The sequence below is a fragment of the Canis lupus genome, chromosome 18 (genome assembly GCF_048164855.1).
Source record: "Canis lupus baileyi chromosome 18, mCanLup2.hap1, whole genome shotgun sequence".
Lineage (NCBI taxonomy): Eukaryota > Metazoa > Chordata > Mammalia > Carnivora > Canidae > Canis > Canis lupus.
In genome coordinates this window covers 16,510,957-16,531,212 of record NC_132855.1, presented here as the reverse complement: position 1 = coordinate 16,531,212, position 20,256 = coordinate 16,510,957, and the positions used below count along the sequence as shown (strand labels likewise).

The 20,256-nt window shown below is 40.4% G+C and overlaps 1 protein-coding gene across 7 annotated transcripts in view; it reads right to left on the bottom strand.

The window, feature by feature from the left end:
• Positions 1–20,256, bottom strand: part of PDE1C (phosphodiesterase 1C) — a 491,380-nt gene that overhangs the window by 270,485 nt on the left and 200,639 nt on the right. For 3 of the 7 annotated variants that reach the window (XM_072783565.1, XM_072783569.1, XM_072783568.1), the window contains one exon: positions 2,885–2,911. The exons of the other annotated variants lie outside the window; for them this stretch is intronic. In XM_072783565.1, the coding sequence (XP_072639666.1) occupies positions 2,885–2,911 (27 nt within the window). The remainder of the gene's footprint in view (positions 1–2,884; positions 2,912–20,256) is intronic. 7 annotated transcript variants of the gene reach the window in all.

Sequence of the window (20,256 nt, the reverse complement as noted above, 5' to 3'; positions counted from 1 at the left end):
GCAGCTGTATTAAAAACAATTTGATGAGAATTTTAGGGGGAAGCAGGTCTCCTAGGTAATCCTCTCTAGGTGTCAAATTACCATGTCACCACTTCAACAAATCTCTTGGAATGACTGACCTTTGTGGACAAGACTGAATCACAAGGCAAAAGGATGGTTCCCCTTAATTGTGTTGATTTAAAGCCTAATCCAATAAGGGATTCTGTGCAGGGAGAAGCTTATCTTCCACCTACTGGTGCCACTGCTAACCCAGTAAAGAGTTTTTACAACATCATTCTTTTGTTTGAAATTCTGGTCTTAGAAGAGATGAGTACATTTCCCTTAATACTAACAGTGAGATTCAGAAGAATCACTATCATAACATACTCTTGGGCTACTAAGATCTGCCTAGTACTTGATAAACTATTTTTAAAAAGATACCTAGCTCAGTTGATTTGTAATAGGATGACAATAACTTTGAAAGCCAGAGGATTTTTTTCTTTAACATGGCTTTGAAAGGTGAATAAATACATAAGTGAAATTAAATGAAACCTCACACAAGAAGTTTAAACAAAGGTAGATTATTTTTGTATCCTGAGCTCTCTTTTCCCTCATATCCAAGGCAAACCTATGAGAGCTAAAGCTTTTTAATATAACATTTATGTCATTTGGTTTTCCTACATGAAGCCACCAGCTTTATCTAATTATTAACTGAAGCCAAATGACTACACTCAAATAATCCATTGAGTTCACACTAGTATGTCTACCCCTAATGTGAAAAAGGAACCAAGCTACCCCTAGTCTGAATGAATCATCAAATAGACAAGCATGTACTGAAACAGACCAATATCTGACAGAGGCATCAAGACATACCTAAAAGTGTCTACCACTCATCAAATGAAGTATCCACTTAATCCAAATTTACAGATCCCTGGAAAAGTTCTCAAATAAGTCATTCTGAAAAAAGGGTATAGATTCAGTAAATGAAGGTCTTAAATTCTTCAACATCTTTCCATTAAGAGACATAATCTATGTCCCCCCTTCTCTTGATTCTGAGTGGGTTCTGTGATACCTTGACCAATAAAATACAGCAGAAGTGACATTGCACCAGTTTCAGGGCCCAGGCTGTAATTAAGAGAGCAGCATCTTCCACGTCTCATCTGTTGCAACACATAGTTTAGGAAGCCAGCAATCACCCTGAGACCACCATTCAGTGAGAAGTCCAAGTTCCATGCTGGAGGATCAAAGGTATGTGTACAAAGAGAGAAAGACACAAGGAACACCAAGACTCTGCACATGTGAGTGAAGAAGCAATCTTGGAAGTAGACCCTCCATCTCAAGTAGCCACAGCTCACTCCAACTGGGTGAGGTTCAAATCACTCAGCCAAGTTCTTCCTGAATTCCTGACCTGTAACACTGTGAGCAGAATAAAATGGTTGTTTCAAGCCATGAGTTTAGGGATGGTTTCTTATCAATGAAAGATTGGTAGACATGGATGATTTCGTATGCAAATATGTATGTGATTATAAATAGAAGAGCTCAAACCAACCGCTATTAATTTGTACTTTACATGACTTCAGTGAAGCTGGTGCAAGACAGTCTATTTTTTTATTATATCGACATAATAATAAGTTCATGTAAGATATGCAAAAATATGCTTTCAAAAATAATCGACATAGTAATTTGAAACTTGTCAGGGTTGAGCCGCTCTCTTATAAAATTCCCTTTAACCTGTCTATTTATCTCTTCTTAAAATAAAATTGAAGCAACTTTGAAATATTTCATACCCAGGTTAACTACATATAAAAATGATAAATTACCTTTTACTACTGAAGACTATTATGCCCTTTAATCTGAGTGATTAATTTACATCCTGTTCAGTGGTTCACATGCAATTACTACCATGAACCCGATGAGCCTGAACAAGACAGAATTATTCAGCCATCTGTATAAACTCACTATATTTAGAAAAGTATAGGAAGCCCTAAGCTTTTATTCATCTCCTCTCAATGATGTGTGCACCTCTACACTGCATATCAAACTGTAACACTACTATTCTGGATTACTGACTTCATTTGGAAACCACAGGATAGGACTCTCTGTCATGAGATGATGCTCATTAGAAAAGGTAAGATTAAAGCATTCATCTGAAATAACATTCCTGAAACCAACCGGATTGCATTGGTGATTTTTTTTATCTAATTATAATCTGTTTAATGTCATAATACCAAAATCAAAGACAATCAATGAAAAGCAGACACTAGACTTTTAGACTGAACTGTATGGGCTTCTAATGCTTGGCAAACAAAAGATCTGAGCAACTCTATTTCTTTGGATGTGCTTTCCAAACTCTTCTCAATAAAATGAAGTAATGGAGGATGATAAAGGATAATATTCTACTTTAAATTACCTTTTCCATCGTTAAATTTTTAAGAAGATCATTAGTGCCCTTACAGGAATTTGTACCTATGCTTTGGGCTCGACAGCATTTTATCAAAGAATCAGGCAAATAGGAATTACAGGCAAAAGAGAATTCAAACACTAAAAGTGTACTTAAAGGTGCTTTTTGTGCTTTCATCCATAAACCTTCAACACCTGCCAGCCCAGCCCCTCTCTGGTTGAGGTTTTAGTAAAATCACTAGGCAGATATACAGTTAATAAGCCTTTTCATCCACGAGATCCACTCTTACAGGAAGGTATACACTCACGGTGCCACATTAAATGTCTGCAATCAATTTTTAATTACAGCAGCACTAGTGATCCAAAGATGAAGCAGGCAGCTTATTGAGAAGGAACCAAAAGACTGTTCATTACACTGAACATCCACCATGAGCCAGGCTTGTGAAGAGTTGCACCACAAATGACTCAACCAACCAGCTCCCCTTTCTCAGAAAGATACTCTTACCTCTGGGATGTTTTCTTATATTTCCTCCTGTAGGAAAAGAAGCATAAACACACATCAGAAAAGAATTTGTGGCAGGCAGTGAGTTAGAAAAGAGAACTTCAGCAGGGATGGGCATGAAGGGGAAAACTTTGTGGTAGGTTCTTTTTGTGAGGCTTATGAGTTTCAAAGCCCAGCTACAAGTTTTGAATCATTGTGTGATACTGTGGTCAGATGCATATAACCAGTCTTAAAAATAGCATCCCCAGAGCTCAATGCCTCTGCCTTCTTATGTTCATTCTTTCCCTTTGAGGGTACTATAGTATCTGGGTTGAGATCAGGCTTTAAAGACTGCAAGACCCAGATTCAAATCGCAGCCCTTCCACTTCTTAGGTTCATGGAGTTGGTGAGGGGTAACTGGACAGGGTCCTGTAAAGCATTTCTTTTGTCTGGCACACATTAAATGACCAATAACTGCTGGCTATTTGTTTTGTCACTATTATTACTATTACTTCCACTATATAGCACTGAAGTCCCTTTACGGACATGCCTTTTACAATGAAAATGAGTAATCATGCAGCTAAGTCATAAGATCAGACATAAGCTCTTCAGAGAAGGAAGAAGGGACGAAAGGGACAATGAGAAAGTCTAGAAGCAATAGTGGTGAGAGAAGCAGTAGGAACGTGCTAATGGCTCAGCTGTGGGCTAGTCTCCTAGAAGACTTCCCCAGGAGCAGAAGTGGCTTGAGTTCTAGAAAAAGAACTAGAGTTCTAGAGTATAGAAAACTATAGTTCTAGACTAGTGGACTAGAACTCTAGCCACTTCTGCTATTTAGCCTTGGGCAAATGCCCCAGTAGGGCATACGGCTTCCTAATCTATTAAATGGAGATAACATCTGTCCTGGCTATCTCACCCAGGTCATAATGGCATTCAATGGCAAAGTGGCCATCAAGCTTCTTATCCCAATATCTCAATGGTTTTCACGTGTGTGTCATTTTTTCCACACTCTGAAGTATCTCAAAAAGAGTTTGAATAGGCTCTTTACTGGAGGAGATTCAAGGAAAGAAAGTGGTGGAAGAGGAAAATGCATCCTTCTGCTTCCCAAGTGTCTTTAGTTCCACACCTGCGTTCCCATTACAGTCACTGCGTCCAGAAAGCCAAGGCACTAATTTGCTCATAGAGCTATAAGTTACACATTTTTTAAAAGGATTTTCAAATTCAGAATCACTATGATCTGTTACAACTCTGTTCAAATAAACATATGCATAGTGGCATTGGGTGTTAAGTGAAGAAAGCAGCATGCAACATAAAACCTACAAGGTGATCTTGCCTAATATATCAAATATTTATCTAAAAGGAAACACCAGAATGAAAACCATGACTCCAGGGTAGTGGATTAATGGATCACTGTTTTTATATTTATTATTTTTACTATTATTTTATACATATATATAGTCACATATATGGACATATACATATATGAATATATAGAGATATTTGTATGTTTGAATTATACCATATATAAAGAGAGGAAGGTCAACTAACAGAGTGGGTTAAGGCCTGGGCTTTAGAACAAACTGTTCGAGTCTTGATTTTGGCACTTAGTATGAGACCAGTTATTCAAACCTTCTGAGCCTCAGTTTCTTCATCTATTAAGTGGGAATAATTGGAGAACCTCTCTCAAGACCTTAGAGTAAGAAATAAACAAAACAACCCACATGAATGTCAGTTCCACAAACGCAGATTCTTTGTGTGGTTCTCCATGGTAACCTAGAGCCTAAAATGGTGCCTTGCACCCCCTCTAAAAACTGTGCCTGGACCCCATCAGCAATAACAGATCATTCTTCAGGCAGTAGCCAAAGGCAGAGGTTTCACTACAGGCATGGAGTACAGTGAGTTATCGGTATGGCCTGTGCCCTTGGCCTTTGTTAGGACTACTATCTTCTAAACTGGGCTAAGGGGGTGCCTGGGTGGCTCAGTTGGTTAAGTATCTGCTTTCAGCTCAGGTCAAGATCCTGAGCCTGGGTTCAAGCCGTGCTTCAGGCTCCTTGCTCAGCAGGGAGTCTGCTTTTCAGTCTTTCTCTGCCCCTTCCCCCCACCTCCTCTCTCTACCCCTGCTCATGCTCTCACTCTTGCTCTCTCTCTTTCTCAAATAAACAAAATCTTAAAAACAAACAAACAAGAACAACAACTACAAAAAAAAACAATACTGGACTAAGGAGTCTCTTAAGGTGAGATCAAAAAATAACCCTTTGAGAGTGTGCAAAGACCAAAGACAAGGGGGGTGCAGGCAGGCCAGATGGATGCCCCTGGCTTCAAACCAGAAGTCCAACTAATTCTATCTACCTTCAAAGGTCAGAAGAAGACAATCTTTGTTGTTGGCTTCCACAGAATTCTCCCAGAATTTGCCAAGAACCATACAAAGCCACTGCTGGGAGCACTGAGACAATCAAAAATGGACAAAAATAGGGAAGGCTTCCATTTTCAGCACCTACTAGTAACAAGTACTTAACATACATTGTAAATCCTCATAATGACACTGTTAAAATTCACTCTCTGAAAGAATCTGAATTCTAAAAATGGAAGTTAAGACATGTACCTAAAGCATTACTTTATGATACCAATTGGTACAAGGGGGGAGGCTCAGAAAGCTTTGTGAAAAAGGTGGTCTTGATTGATGGCTGGGATTTCAGAAGGAGAAACACTTAAATATGAGGTAAGCTGGTAAGGAGAGCATGTCTAGTGACCTCAAACCAGCCCACCGGCAGCCCAGCCCAGCCAGATATGGAAGAAGATAGCAAGCAACAAGGCTGAAAAGTGCTTAGGCCAAAGTTAAGTGACACAATTTATACTTTTTTTAAAAAGATGGTATCTGGGAGAAGGGGTCACCACTGGCATTGTTTTGTCTCATCTCTGATTATGTGGAAAGACAATAGGGCTCTGGAATGTGACAGACTGGCTTCAAAATCCAATCCCACCCCCAGCTGTGTGAATTCAGGCATGCTTTATGCTAAATCAAGCTTTAGTACCCACATCTGTAAAATAGAAGGACCGATCTCAGAGGAACACAGTGTTTTGAATTTGCCACATACATGCATGCCATGTAGGCATTAAAAAAATTTTAGGACCCTTTATTTTGAGCTTCTTAAAGCCAGGGGTCTTGTTATATGGATCTGTATATCTACTCCAAGGGCTCCACATCAACTGGCACATGGGTGGCACACATGTCTGTTGGCAAAATAAATGAATCATATGCAGCTGCCACTCACACTTATAAAATATTGGCTGTACATTTGGCAGACCCAAAGAGAGACCAAAAATCTGATTTTTAGTATAATCCACCTTCTTGACACTCACTCCCCACCTTCACAGATGCATGCTTGGCATCATAGTCCTAAGTTCTCTCTTCCCATTTTGTCCCATTTAGACACAGATAGCTTCAGAATCAAGATAGACCCAATCCAAACAGGGTCATCTTAAATTGGAGTTGAAACGTGAACACTTAAAGTACAAGAGAAAATTTACTTCTATGGAAATTATCCTACTCAAGATCCAGCTCACAGATCATTTGGACTGGGCAAGATGAGTGAGGACTGAAGGAACCCTACTTATCCTCCAGCTCTCAGCTGAGACATCACTTCCTCCTGGAGACCTTCCACAGTCTCCCAAACTGCATGGTACCCCTTTGGTATGAGCTCACCTACATCACTGCACTTGTTACTCCAGACAGTTACAATCTGTTACACTGATGGCAATGATGGCTTGTCTGCTACCTGCTGGTGTTTCTCTCTTTCCTACACAGTGATTAGCAAATGGGAGCTGCTCGATATATTACTGGAGAATGAATAAGTGAATTTTTCCAGAAGCTGATCAAAAAATACTTTCTACTCATTTTCCTTCTGTTTAGCAATGATTTACAATGAACGGTGAGGATGCCTACCACAGTCATAGTTTTCTACACACAGGAGGAATGCAATGACAGTGGGCTGTGGAGCATATCCTGTTTCATGCCCATTACACAAATTAACTCACTTTGATACCTACGGACCCTGGGATGTCTACCTCACTTCACAGTTGATAGAAGTGAGGCTCAGAGAGGTTAAGTAACTTGCCTAAGGATACAGAACCTTCAACTGGTTGAGAGAGGAAGCAAACTCTGAAGCCTTCAAAGTAAATTGAGAGAATTATGCAAAAAAGTCAAAGGATGCCAAGAGGGAACTTTAGACACTAGACCTAAAAACAAACAAAACCAACAACAATAAAACAAATGGTGTCCTTCCTTCCAAATGCAGGAAATGAGCTGGAAAAGAACCCAGTTTATTTTTGGCCTTTTGTTTTTAAGAACTTCAACAGAATTTATTCCTGATTCATAACCTGAAAGACAAAAGGAATGTTTTTAAATGTTCTGTTTTGGTTTTTCAAACTTACTTCATATTTACCATTTTTTGAAACCTGAAGCAACACATCACAAATCTCAAGATTCACATAGCTGGGCTAAGCCAATGTAAAAATTAAGAGAATGACCAGGAGCTGTTATGCTCTGGGATCTGGCAAAGCTGGAAGTATGAGAGATGGAGACAGCATGGCTTCACGCTCTGCAGAAGACTGGTCATCTGCACAAGACCGAGGCTGAGGAAACCGCATCCATGAAGGTCTTGGGCAGCCCTTTGCCAACTGTTCCCTAAAACAGGTTCAGCCCTCCGCACTCTTTGGAGAAGCATTACAGCATAATGCTTAAGATTCCTTGTCTGAGCTCAGAGCCTCCTCCAGCTTACTGTGTCCAATAAGCTACATGACCTTAAGCAACTGACGTCATGTTCCCAACCACCAGTTTCCTTATCTGTAAAAGTAACAATAACACTCACTTCATAAGATGCTGTGACAATCAAATGTACGACAACGGAAAGCCTTCTAGCACAGTGCTGGGTACCCAAAAAGGGTTTGAGAGTCAGCTACCGTATAGTAACAGTACTGCATGAATAATAATGGTATTTTAATTCAGATTTCCAAATTTTGTTTGGGGAAATTAAAAAAGCCTTTCATTAATTAAAGAAGTAAAGAAAAAAGGCTGCAGATTGCTTTCTAAAAGTAAAAAAAAAAAAAAAAAAAATTAAAGACCTGAAATTCTTCTTATCTTAGAACACTTAAACCACAAAGAAAGCAGGGCTAATCAGAGTCCTGCTAAAGGGAGGTGGAGCTGAAACTGTCCAGCTTTCCCTCCAGGCCCAAGAGGCCCTGCAGGCTATACAGCCTGCCACCCACTCTCTCTGTGATCTCAGTTAACCTAGCAGAATGATACACTTCCTTCTAATGTTTAAGTAGGGCCATTGTTGAGAAAGCAGGAGAAAAAAAAGTATAATTGGGTACTTATGAACTGGACACCATAATAATCTTTAGAAATAGCTAAAGTTATCTTTTGATAAAGATTCAGGGCACCTGGGTGGCTCAGTCGGTTGAGCCGCTGCCTTTGGCTCAGGTCATGACCTCAGGGTTCTGGGATTGAGTCCCACGTTGGTGTCCCTGTTCACAGGAAACCTGCTTTTCCCTTTCCTCCCTGCTTGTGTTCTCTCTTGCTTTCTCTCTCTCAAATAAACAAATAAAGTCTTTTAAAAAAAAAAAAAAAAGATTATTTTTATCAATGACAATTCCCTAAAAACAGAAGCCCAGTGAGTTGCTTCCCAGAATCCCTAAGCACCTTCCAGAAGTTGTAACTCAGTGCAGAGACAGGATGTACCGTAAGCAGAATTGATCAGTCCATATCCACTTACTTCTTAGGCAAATTAAAAGACTCCTGCTCTTCACTAAAAATCAATGTCTGTTTAAGTCTGGAATGTTTCTATGGAACCATGGATTGCCCAAGAACTACCAAATGATGTGTGTGTGTATGTGTGTGTGTAAATGTACTGTAAAAAAACAGGAAGTGAGCAGTTGGAAAATCTCCGCCAAAGGTTTCAATCCTTTTATATCTAGCTGATCAAATTCGGAGAAGTGAAGACTGAGATAGGAGCATCATCAAAGAGCAAAGAGCACTCACCCCCACCCCCACCTCCACCCCAATATTTTAAAAGTTCTCCAAAGCTCTCCACAGCTGTGTCATCTGCAGAGGCTTCTAGACTCTGAACTTCATCTTACCTCTCCTGGCCCCAGCCAGGGAGAGAGAAGATGAAACTAAGCAAGCATAAAAGGGGTAATTCCGTCCACTATAAACCTGGACCTGCCTGAGAGCAGAGCACAGACAGCAAGGGAACCATAAGAAACAGCAATGAGGTGGGAGTGAGGATGTTTCTGAAGGGTTTTATTTGCTTTTGGATGGCTAGGGGTTCCCGAAGTACTGGGCATGCCCACAATCAAATAAATGTAAGTTTCACATACTCCAAAGTCAAACAGATGATTTGGGAATCATTCCTGATAGCCTGGATAAGTGAGAGTTGATTAAGCACTGATGTTAAATTATGAAGAGGCTGGCAGTATTTCCTTTTTTAAAAGTGAGTATCTTTGAGTAAGAGCCATATGGGTGCTGCAAAAATGAGGTTTATAAATAGGCTTAATAAAAAAAAAATAAAATAAATAAATAAATAAATAGGCTTAATATTCAAACAAGCTGGCTTAAAAAACAACAACAACAAAAAAAAAAACTTGTGTTTAGTTTCAAAGTTGACAGCAAGATACCTCCCAATTGGGCACAAGAAGGTTTTCTGGTACTAGAAGTTGAATACGCAACCACTGTACATGCACAGTGAGGACTCTAGTTCTGCCTTTGGTGTTCTCCGGCGCTTCCAGGCAATGATGACTCACTCTGGTCCAGATCCCGTCACATCCCGTCTCCATCCTCTCCTACCAAGGTCACCACTGCTGCCGATGCACAGACAGCTTTGGAAATCTTGGTTCTTGGCCCTCAGTTCCCTCAAGCAAGAAGAGATTGGGGGACAGGCTCAGAAAAGCAAAGTGCACAGCAAGACTCAGAGTTAACTGAATGGAGTTAACTACATGTTCTCAGGAGTTCAGGTCACATGTAGCTCCCTCTCCGGACAGGAGACTAAGATAGAATGTCACAAATACCCATGAAATGAGTAAGGACCTGAATGATCATCTGATCCTCTAGTTTTGTTTTTCATTGGCATATGGGGTATAGACTGAACAGAACGGGATATCTCTGGAAACTTCTGAACACGTCTTAAATCACTTGTATGAACTACTCTATGTTGCTGAGAATGGAAGGTCCTTGTATATATTCTCTTATTCCTACCAGTGATTTCATTTCCATGTTACACACATTAAAACCTAGGCCTGCAAAGCTATGTATATATTGACTGCATGATGGCACTTCTCATATTTTGAACAAGAAAATGCCAATAAGAAAATGTGTATAAACGGCAGTCTCCTGGCACCTTCTAGCAGAGTATTAGGGAGGGGGAAAAGATATTAGAGTGAGAGATTCTCTTCCCTTCGTAGCTCAGATATTTCTTAACTGATGAGCTACAGAATGAAAATCCATGTGGGCAACGATTCTATTTTCCTGCTTGGCCAAAGATCCAAGGCAATACAAAAAGTAAAAAATAGCGAAATGACATAAACTCACTTTCACCTGGAATAACCCAAGAATTAGGAAAGGGTTGTTTTTGTTTAAATCTTCTAAGAGAATTTTTTTGCCTGTTTTTTTTAGCTGGGGAAAATTTGTCCCCCAGACTCCCACCCTCCCATTTAGCCTTCTTAGAAAAGGAAAATCACATTCGTAGTCGGCAATCAATCCCCAAAGCACAAAACTGTGATATGTCTAACCCAAAGTGACGAGATCAAATTCAAATGATGAAGCGAAGTTTGGGGGTAAAGATGGTGAATCCAAAGGATGAGAGAATGCTAATCTGAGACAGGGCTGTAAATAAGACAATGTTTAACTCATTCCTGGAAGTAAATATGTTTCTGGCTAGAGCTGGCTGGGCGCTGAGAAGAGGAGAAATCTTTGCAAAGGTTTAATACAAACTAACCAAGCCCACAGGATGCCCCCCACCTCAATTCACACAGCCAGGGCACACCATGACCCAGGCTCCCACATCCCCGAAGCCCTGTTTCTGCTTTGTCTCCCTCCCCAGCCCCCTTGTCTGCCTGCAGACAGCTGGCCAGACACAGAAATCCAGAAATCCAAATCTCTTGTTCATGCCTGCTTCTCTCCTGGGCCTGAGTTAAAAATTCCAGCACTCAAATTACTGTCCAACAGGCACCCAAATGGAAACCCCTCCCCAAAGAAAGCCAAAATCTTCCTCTGGAAAGCAAGGCTTTTTTGAGCAGACCAGGCATTATTTTTCCTTCTCGCTTAAAGCGAGGCAGTGATCTAATCCCTGGCACCAGCAACAAAATATGGAAAAGGTTTTTAGCGAAAGGAAATAGAAAGTAAATGTTCTGCTTGTAGAAGTCCAGGTAGTACTTCTCTGCATAAATTATTTATCCCTCTATTCATGTATTTACAACCACTTGCTGTGTCAGAAGTACAGCAAAACCGTGCGGTAGGGATAGAAGAGCTTTTTGTGACCTCTTTCCTGGGAGCCTGGCTCCCATTTAGATAAACATCAGGGAGAAAGGCTGAAAACAAAAATATTTCTTAATATCTGCAACACTGCCCAAGTGGGGATAAATCCAAAGGATTAAGACAAAAATCTTACTCTTCACAGATACATCCCTATAATTAGGGGAGGGGTAGAATTTTTTAATTGAATTACCCAGAGCGTTGCTCTAGCTCTCTACTTCGTTCTTCCCCACGTATATTTAGCCAGAACAAAAACTCTATCTTCTGCCAAGTTTAACTTCAGTCTAATTTTTCTAAGCCTTCCCCCATCTAGTCTAGTAGTATTCCTTCCCTCTCTCTTCTCTTACGCCCTTCCTCCCAGCTCCTATCAACACCTCCTTCTGGCAGAAAGCAGGGTAATTTTAAATCAATACACCTGCTCCCAGGGAGCAGAGGTTCTTCCTATTTCCTCTAAAGCCTTCTCTCCCAGTAACATCATCCACGTAAGACTCTTCTCTAGACACAGACTCTGTAAATTTCAACAATCTGAATGTGGTAAAAATGAGGCCAATATCCAAATTACAGAACAAAAAAGAAAAAAGATTAACCAGCAGATGCACTCTCAGGGACCATTTTGAGCTCTACTGTCTCCAGAAATCAGTTGAATCTTCAAACCAAATTCTCCTTACTGAAACTATCCAAAGACTCCCACTAATGGGTGCTTTGAACAATTCCTTCATTCTTTCTTAATGATGACTAATTTCAGTCCACAGTTTTATAGAAAGAATGACAATTCTAAACAATATTTATGGGGCTTCCATTTATGAGAATTAATCCTTTTGTTTCACAAATAGGCAATACAATGGGAGTCTATTCATGAAAGTGTTTATGGTTCCTCATAGTTAGCAGACTGGATTTCCAAATAGCGACCACCTGGGATAGTATACTAAATATAAAATACTTTGTGGGAGGCAATTTAAAGATATTATAAAACCCATCAGAGTCATCCTCAGACAAGAGTCGGAGAAGTAGGGATCCCTGGGTGGCGCAGTGGTTTGGCGCCTGCCTTTGGCCCAGGGCGTGATCCTGGAGACCCGGGATCGAATCCCACGTTGGGCTCCCTGCATGGAGCCTGCTTCTCCCTCTGCCTGTGTCTCTGCCTCTCTCTCTCTCTCTCACCATCATAAATAAATAAAAATTAAAAAAAAAAAAAAAAAGCTTTAAAAAAAAAAGAAAAAAAAAAGAGTCGGAGAAGTAGAGGGAAAAGGGGTCAGATATTAGTCTGAATTTGAACTATTTTTAAACCACACATGGAAGTGGCTTCCAAAAACTAATCTCTCACTACTGGATTTACTCAGTGTCTCTAGAGTGCAGGAAAAGTCTTGGTTATTTCAGCATTTTGGTTGTTTGGAATCTGGATAAACAGAACTTAATGTTCTTTGGATATCTAATAGTGACTTTCAGCCAAAATATTCAATGCATTCTTATGTTGATTGTTTAAGTTTTCACTCTTCTGGTGTCCTTAAGGGAAAGGAAAGCTATGCTTCAGCACAATATTGAATATTGGGTCCTTACAATAGACTTCTGGAAGAGAAGGAAAGGGAAGGGGGGGAGGACCATTTGAGGAAGGCCTTAACCAGCAGGGAAACGGCCATGAACAAGGCAGATGTGGTGCGGAGGGTGAGAGCAACAGCAGGACTTACACACTGCCCCAAGCGAGACCTGGTATGCCCATCACAGGGCACCACTGGGCAAGCCTAGACAAAGGAAGGCCTCCTGCAGAGTCCAGGGAGCCCCCACCTGACCAATCTTCAACAGGTCCTGCTGCAGTGCCTGGGCCCCATGCTTTCAGTCTCACTGCCTGGCTCATGCTGTTTTCCCAGAAGTTTTAAAATGGGGCCTCATTCCATTTAGTTTCTTGGGTCATGATCTCTTTCTTCCTTTAGAATACTGAGAATGATCCTGCCTACCCTTCAGGTTCTGTCTCTGCTCCAAAACTATGTTATGGTGTAGCATCAAGCAGCCAATATGAGGATTCCAAGCAAAGCTAGGTACACTGATGGCTAGCTGGCCTTTCATATATGTTGGACAAGAAAATGCCAATGAGAAAATACATATAAACTTAAGTCTTCTGGCACCTTCTGTCAGACTATTTAGGGCACCACACTAAACTGTTCTCTCTACATGTGTATGTCTACATGTATACATATATACATAATTTTTTTTCTTCTTACTTTGTCAGGCTATCCATTATACCTCCAATCCAGAACTTTCCTTTCATCTCTAGACCCCATTTATCCAACTGCTCATGCCTTCTCCTCATCTCCTCAAGGACATCATATAGGTCCCTCATATTCAATATGTCCAAAACTGAACTCATTATCTCTAATCTCCATTCATTCTGCTCCCATGCACAATGAAACCTGTAATCTTGCTCCCCGTCAATGGCCCTCACCTAGGTAAATAGCATCTGGGAATGAAGCGAAAATCTGGGAGTTATCCTAGATTCCACACTCTTCCTCATTTCTCATGTCCAAGTCCTGTTGAGTCTACCTCCTGAAAATCTCTCAAATGCATTCCTACAGACCTACAATGGCTTCCCATTGCTAAAACACCCTGGTCTAAAAGAAGAAGCTTCTTGGCCTTAGCACCATCTTCTTGGAAATCTCTACACCATAAGAGGCAAGTAGAAGTGAATGCGTAGGCTAAAGCATCATCAAAGAAAGATGAGACAGGGGTCCAAGCAAACTGCCAGCTTGTGCATGCATGGAAGTCACAGGAGCAGAAATAAGGAAAGCCAAAGGCCAGGGAAACTAGTACCAATTGTTGGACCACATGCCTGCTTTCTAGAATTTTATTCAATGGATCTAGAGCATCCATCACCATCTGATCACAATGATCACCTTAAAGAGACCCACGTTGCTCTACCAAAACAATCTCTTTTGGTCCTTTCCCTGGACCTGTGACTTCTGGGACTAATTCTGTTTTCATTTGTGGCTGAATATAACATGTGTATAATAAATAATGTGTGTATAACATACATATATATACATACACATGTATATATAAAATAAAGTGTATAATAAATCTCTTCTGCTGTCTTAGATAAAGAAAAGATAAAATAAAATAAGCAAGATCTGATCCCTCTCTGTGTCTTGAACCTCCTGTCTCCAGTCTTGGCTACAGCCAGTTGGCCTTCTTGTTTTTTTCAGAGGTTCCACATTCATTTGGCTCTTTGCACATGCCGTTTTCCCAGGCTTTGAATACCTGAGAACACTCTTCTTTACCTCTTTACTAAACTAATACCTACCTACTTGTTCTTCAGAGCTCAGCTTAAATCTCCCTTCTTTAGAGAGAAGCCTTTCCTGACTCTTGGACCAGATTTGGACCTCCCATAATATGGTTCTGCAGCACCCTGTAGTTCTTTGTGGCACTCATCACTATAATTACTTGTGGAATTACATGTTTAATATTTGCTTCTACCAGTAGACTGAATGTTCCATAAGGGAGGGAGCCTTTATCTTGCTACCCACTCTCTAGTGCCTGGTGCATGATAAGTGCCAGGGAATTGTTTGCTTAGTGAATGAGTGATGGATGACACTCTCGCATATAGATGTATGTGTATTCATCCAAATATATAAATAAAATTCATTACCTATAATTATAAATTATGTCTTCTCAATTGAATTATTCTCTTAAGCTTTTCATTATTTCCCAACCTTCTTACACTCATGAAGGCTTGTTTATTTTCCTTAATAAAAGCTGTCAAAAGAATATACTCCAGTAAGTCTGAAGAATACCAAAGCTATACATGGACTCAGTATACTTTCTCCAGAAATAGAGTATTTCATTTGTTGTAGAATTCATTTTTTACTACCTATGAGAAACTGTGATGGCCTTTCTCAAAGCCATCACAGACTACTTTATGGGCCCCATGTTCAACAATTATTTTTCTTAGTTTTTTATTGAAAATCCATGAGTTAGGTCATTGAGCACTTTCCCCCTATATAGGAAAACTGGAACCAAGCAGTCTTTCATGAGCCAAAGAAAAATTAGACAGAAAATCGAGCTAGAAATGCAGAAATCTCTCTGCTTAGGACTGCTTCCCAGCCAACAGAGGCTGTAAAGCTTGGTCAAAATAATAAATACTTAACTGATTAATATTAAGTTGTAATTAGCTAATAAGTCGCACAACCCAATTGTGCTAAGCAAGCACTCATGTATTAAGATACTGCATTAGTATTCAAGTAAAGGAAATTTTATTCTACATATAAGAACCTATTTATCCTTTTTCTATTCACCTTTCTTCCCTTTAATACCCAATAAGAAAGTAGTCAGGTGAGACTTACTTGATTTTTATTAGGAAAAGAAAGACAGGGCACTTGAGTGGCTCAGTCAGTTAAGTGTCTGCCTTCTGCTCAGGTCATGATCCCAGAGTCCTGGGATCAAGCCCTGCGTGGGCCTCTTGTTCAGTGGGGAGCCTGCTTCTCCCTCTTCTCCTCACTCATGCTCTCTCTCTCACTATCTCTGTCTCTCTTTCTCTCAAATAAGTAAATAATATCTTTTAAAAAAAAAACTCTAAAAAAAAGGAAAATAAAGACAAAAACAATTCCTCAGACACAAATATCTTCCTTCTCTGAACCCTAGGATACTATGTCAGTATCACTTATTTAGCAATTAATTATTGTGTATACTTTTATTGTTATTTTTTAACTTTTAACATGTATAAAGAATTATCTCCTTAACTAGACTCTAAATTTCCTGAGAGCAAGGCTTTCCCCCTGATATTTCTATATCTCTTCTGAAGCTCCTAGTATCTGGTATATAATTGGAGTCCAACAAAAATATGCTGAGCCACTTGACATTTCCAATTAAATGAGAGAATGGAAGAACTGATTAATATACTAAAATATGTAATCTGGAGGAAATAAATAATTTTTTAGATTATTCTTTTGGCATTGCTTTATTAGTAAGATTTATTAGTGAGATTCAGGTAAAGCCCCTCTTCCCTAAGTCACCTGTTTGCAAGGCTTTACCTTGGAACCATGACTCTTAGACCCACTGCTCCAGGCCAAAGGTCTCTCCATAGTTCCACACTGCCATCACTAAAAGCTACATGGATTTTCCAGAGGCTGCTCCATTTCAACATGTCTAAACCCAAGTTTATCATCCTGCTTTATCCAAGCCTGCTCTTCTCTCCATGGCCCCTAACAAGGCAAATGGCATCAAACTCACTAAGACATCCAAGCCAAAACAAACGTGGAAGACAACTGCTCCTTTCTCTCTCTCTACTCCAAAACTAAGTACACTACCCTAAATTCACGAATCTTCTTCAAACAGTCTCAGACCTCAAATTCCATCACCAGTCTGTCCTCCACATTTCTTCCAGAATAGCCCATCCTAAAATTCAAGTCTCAATTTTTACTCTGCAGCTTAAAGTCTTTTAACAATTCCTTATAACGTAAGAGATAAAAATGTAGATTTCTTAAAATTACATGTAGCAAAATAAAAATGATTCTCTGGAAGATGAATGGAGAATGGGACACATTTTCGTGTATGTGTAATATAGTAAAATGTATTCAAATACTTACCTCCTTAAACTATAAATACGTATAGTTTTGAATAAAACAGAAAGTAAATTTTAAAAAATTCCATGCCTTTCTTTCCAACACTGTCTCCTTGATGTGCCAAGTCTCCCATGCCTCTGTACCTTTGTACACTCTGTTACCTCCATTCATTAGCTTTTATCTATCCCTCAATATTGTACTCAATAAGTCACAGCTACCTTTCAAGGAAAGTAAGGTTCTTGGGAATTGATTTTTAAGGGAAGGTAACCCTATGAGGTCCCTGATGGACCAGAGACCAAACTGGGAGCCAACTGCTTTTGAGGTGACCTGAGAGATTTCTGTCCAATAGCTCAACATTAGATAACAGCAAATGGACCCAACCACACCTTCTCCTTTTGTCAATTGCCAATGAGAGATGAGCATAGAGAAGAGCACTGGGACTCAGGCTACATCCTTAGTAAGTAGAAGCACTTTCCTAATTTTCCATAAAATCAGCTCAGAATTCTGGGATGATTTATTCTGGGTTGACTAGAAGACTCCTTGTTTCCTTGAATCTTTGCAAAAGACTTTTTTGCATCTTTGCAGAAGGCTGATATGAGTAAAAAGAATCTGTGCAAGTTTCTTCCTTGTGATTTTGAGGACTCTGCTATAATAAATCTGTAGCTCACTGCTAGTCTGCAACACCATCTCTGGCCATCCCAGGTGGAGGAGCTCCCTGTGCATCCCTCTGTAACTATAGTCAACACTTCCGGCTTTTCCTTTCAATCTCTCCTGCTGGCTTGCCAAGTGCGGAAGGGCAGGTATCTTATCTACCCTTGCACACCCAGAGCTTATCAAAGTGCCTGGCATATAATGGACACTCAGTAAATGTTAATTGAGTAAACTAATGTTGCCTGAACATTGATGGCACTGTTAAAAATGTCTGATGAGTACAGAGAAAATACAGCATAAGAGAGCTTAATTAAATAAGAAATATGAAACCAAAGACCCACGCTTCTTTGCCTATGGTTTTACCCCCACATCTTTGGAAGAGTCAATTAAGTTCTCTGTGCTTCGATGGGGTGTTAGTGAAGACTGAGAGAAACCAGACTCAAAGCAACCTAAGCAAAAACAGCCCCACTGGTCCTGTAGCTGGCAGAGCACAGAATCAGAGAAACAAGTGCAGGAACTGGGCCTCTGAGATCAGACCAGGGATTTCCACTGCATGGTCTCCCCTCTGCTTTTCTCTAGGTGTTGGGTCTACTCTCTCCTCTCACAGAAAAGTCTTCTTCATGAAGTCTGGAAGTAGAGCCAGTGGCAGCAATCAGGGAAACCCAGAAAGGAAAGCAGCATTTTCCAAGGGCCAAGAGACCAATCACCATGAAGGACACTACCACTCCTGCTTGGTTTCTGGGCCATACCGGAGACCTGCCACTGTTACCACAAAGGTGAAAATTTAAGATTGGCTAGTCCTGGACCTTGAGCTCATCCCTAAGCTAGGGATAAGGGTAGGGAGGAAGGCAGGGTCTATTACCATAATGGGGAGTAGGAAAGCTCACTGAACAGACAGGAACAAAATAGTCCCAGGCTGCTACCTTGACAGCCACTTACCTCCTTTTACATCATAATATTGTTTTAGATAATGCAAAAGAAAAATAATCTTCAAATAGAGTGTTACATAAGCATGAAATTTATTATGCTATCTCATAGTTAAGCAAAATAAATATATGATGGCATAATTACTGGGGCACCTATGTGACACAGAGGTTGAGCGTCTGCCTTTGGCTCAAATCATGATTCCGGAGTCCTGGGTTCGAGTTCCACATCAGGCTCCCTGTGGTGAGCCTGCTTCTACCTCTGCCTGTGTCTCTGCCTCTCTGTGTGTGTCTCTCATGAGTCAATAAATAAAATCTTTAAAAATAAACAAGTAAATAAAAATGATGGCCTAATTATAATTGTGACAATAAATGCCAAGGAGTAAGTGAAACCTGCTCGCTTGGTCTCAATTTAAAAGAAAAAAAGCTATAGAAACACTTTTTATCATCATAGAACAGGCTGGCAATAGGAAAACTCTTGGTTGGGACCCAAGGTACAAGTCAAGACCCAAACCTATGAAGTTCCCCGCCTGCCCCCCACCCATCACCAGAGGAACAAAATGCCACCCTTATCATATTTTCCCTTATTGGAAGATTCCCTGACAAAACTGCCATCGGGAGGGGCTCTTACAAATCTTACTCACTCTACAGAGGAAAGAGAGATGACAGCAGCACTGGGAGATAACCCAGGTCTACAGAAACAGAAATGGGTAAGACAGAAAAAAAGAGAGGTTCCTCCTAGAAATGTAAGCAGATAGCATGCCCTTGGATAGAGTTCATTAAAGAGCTCAGGTGTGCAGTATTTGTTTCCTCCCAGCTTAGAGGAACATGAACATGGGTATGAGAGGGTTGCAGGGCTGCAGAGGGAGGCTGAGGAACACCACAACCCTTGAATCACAGTCAGCCTCTGTGCAGGGGTGTGCAGCACTTCACTCAAGGGAGATGAGAGTCATCATTATAGTAAACACCAATGCTTGCAGGGTTTTGCAATTGTAATTGGGGCAGACAGCGTTTAAAATTCACATTTCTGATAGTTGATGTGCTATTAGCATCCTGATGTTGTTACAAGGCTAGATTAAGAGTTCTTCCCAATTTTTTTCCCAGAGAAATATGTGAATGAGCTCTAGGTTTCTTTTTTTTTTTTTTAATTTTTATTTATTTATGATAGTCATCAGAGAGAGAGAGAGGCAGAGACACAGGCAGAGGGAGAAGCAGGCTCCATGCACCGGGAGCCCGATGTGGGATTCGATCCTGGGTCTCCAGGATCGCGCCCTGGGCCAAAGGCAGGCGCCAAACCGCTGCGCCACCCAGGGATCCCTGAGCTCTAGGTTTCAAATATGTATTGATAATTTACTATATACCAGATGGTACTATAGGTGCTAGGGATACACGAGTGATCAAAACAGATCAAAAAACTATGTCCTCGATGAAGTTTATATTGTAGTTGGAGGAGACAGACAATAAATGTAATAATAGAATACATGGCATTTAGGTAGTGAGATGTGCAAGAGAAAAAATAAAGCATGGAAGGGGGATGAGTGGAGATTGTAATACACACAGGATCCTCCCCTATATTCTGCTATGCTATAGATTCTTGGCAGATAATAACAGTGGCAACAATCCTCTTACTGCTGGTAAAGATCACTCCTGGCCAGTGCACAAAAGGGGAGAGGATATGGGGAGGGAAAAAGAGAACCTAGGTAAACCAAAGAGTGGGATTCAGCCTTGGGTTGTGGCTTTCCCACATCTTATCCT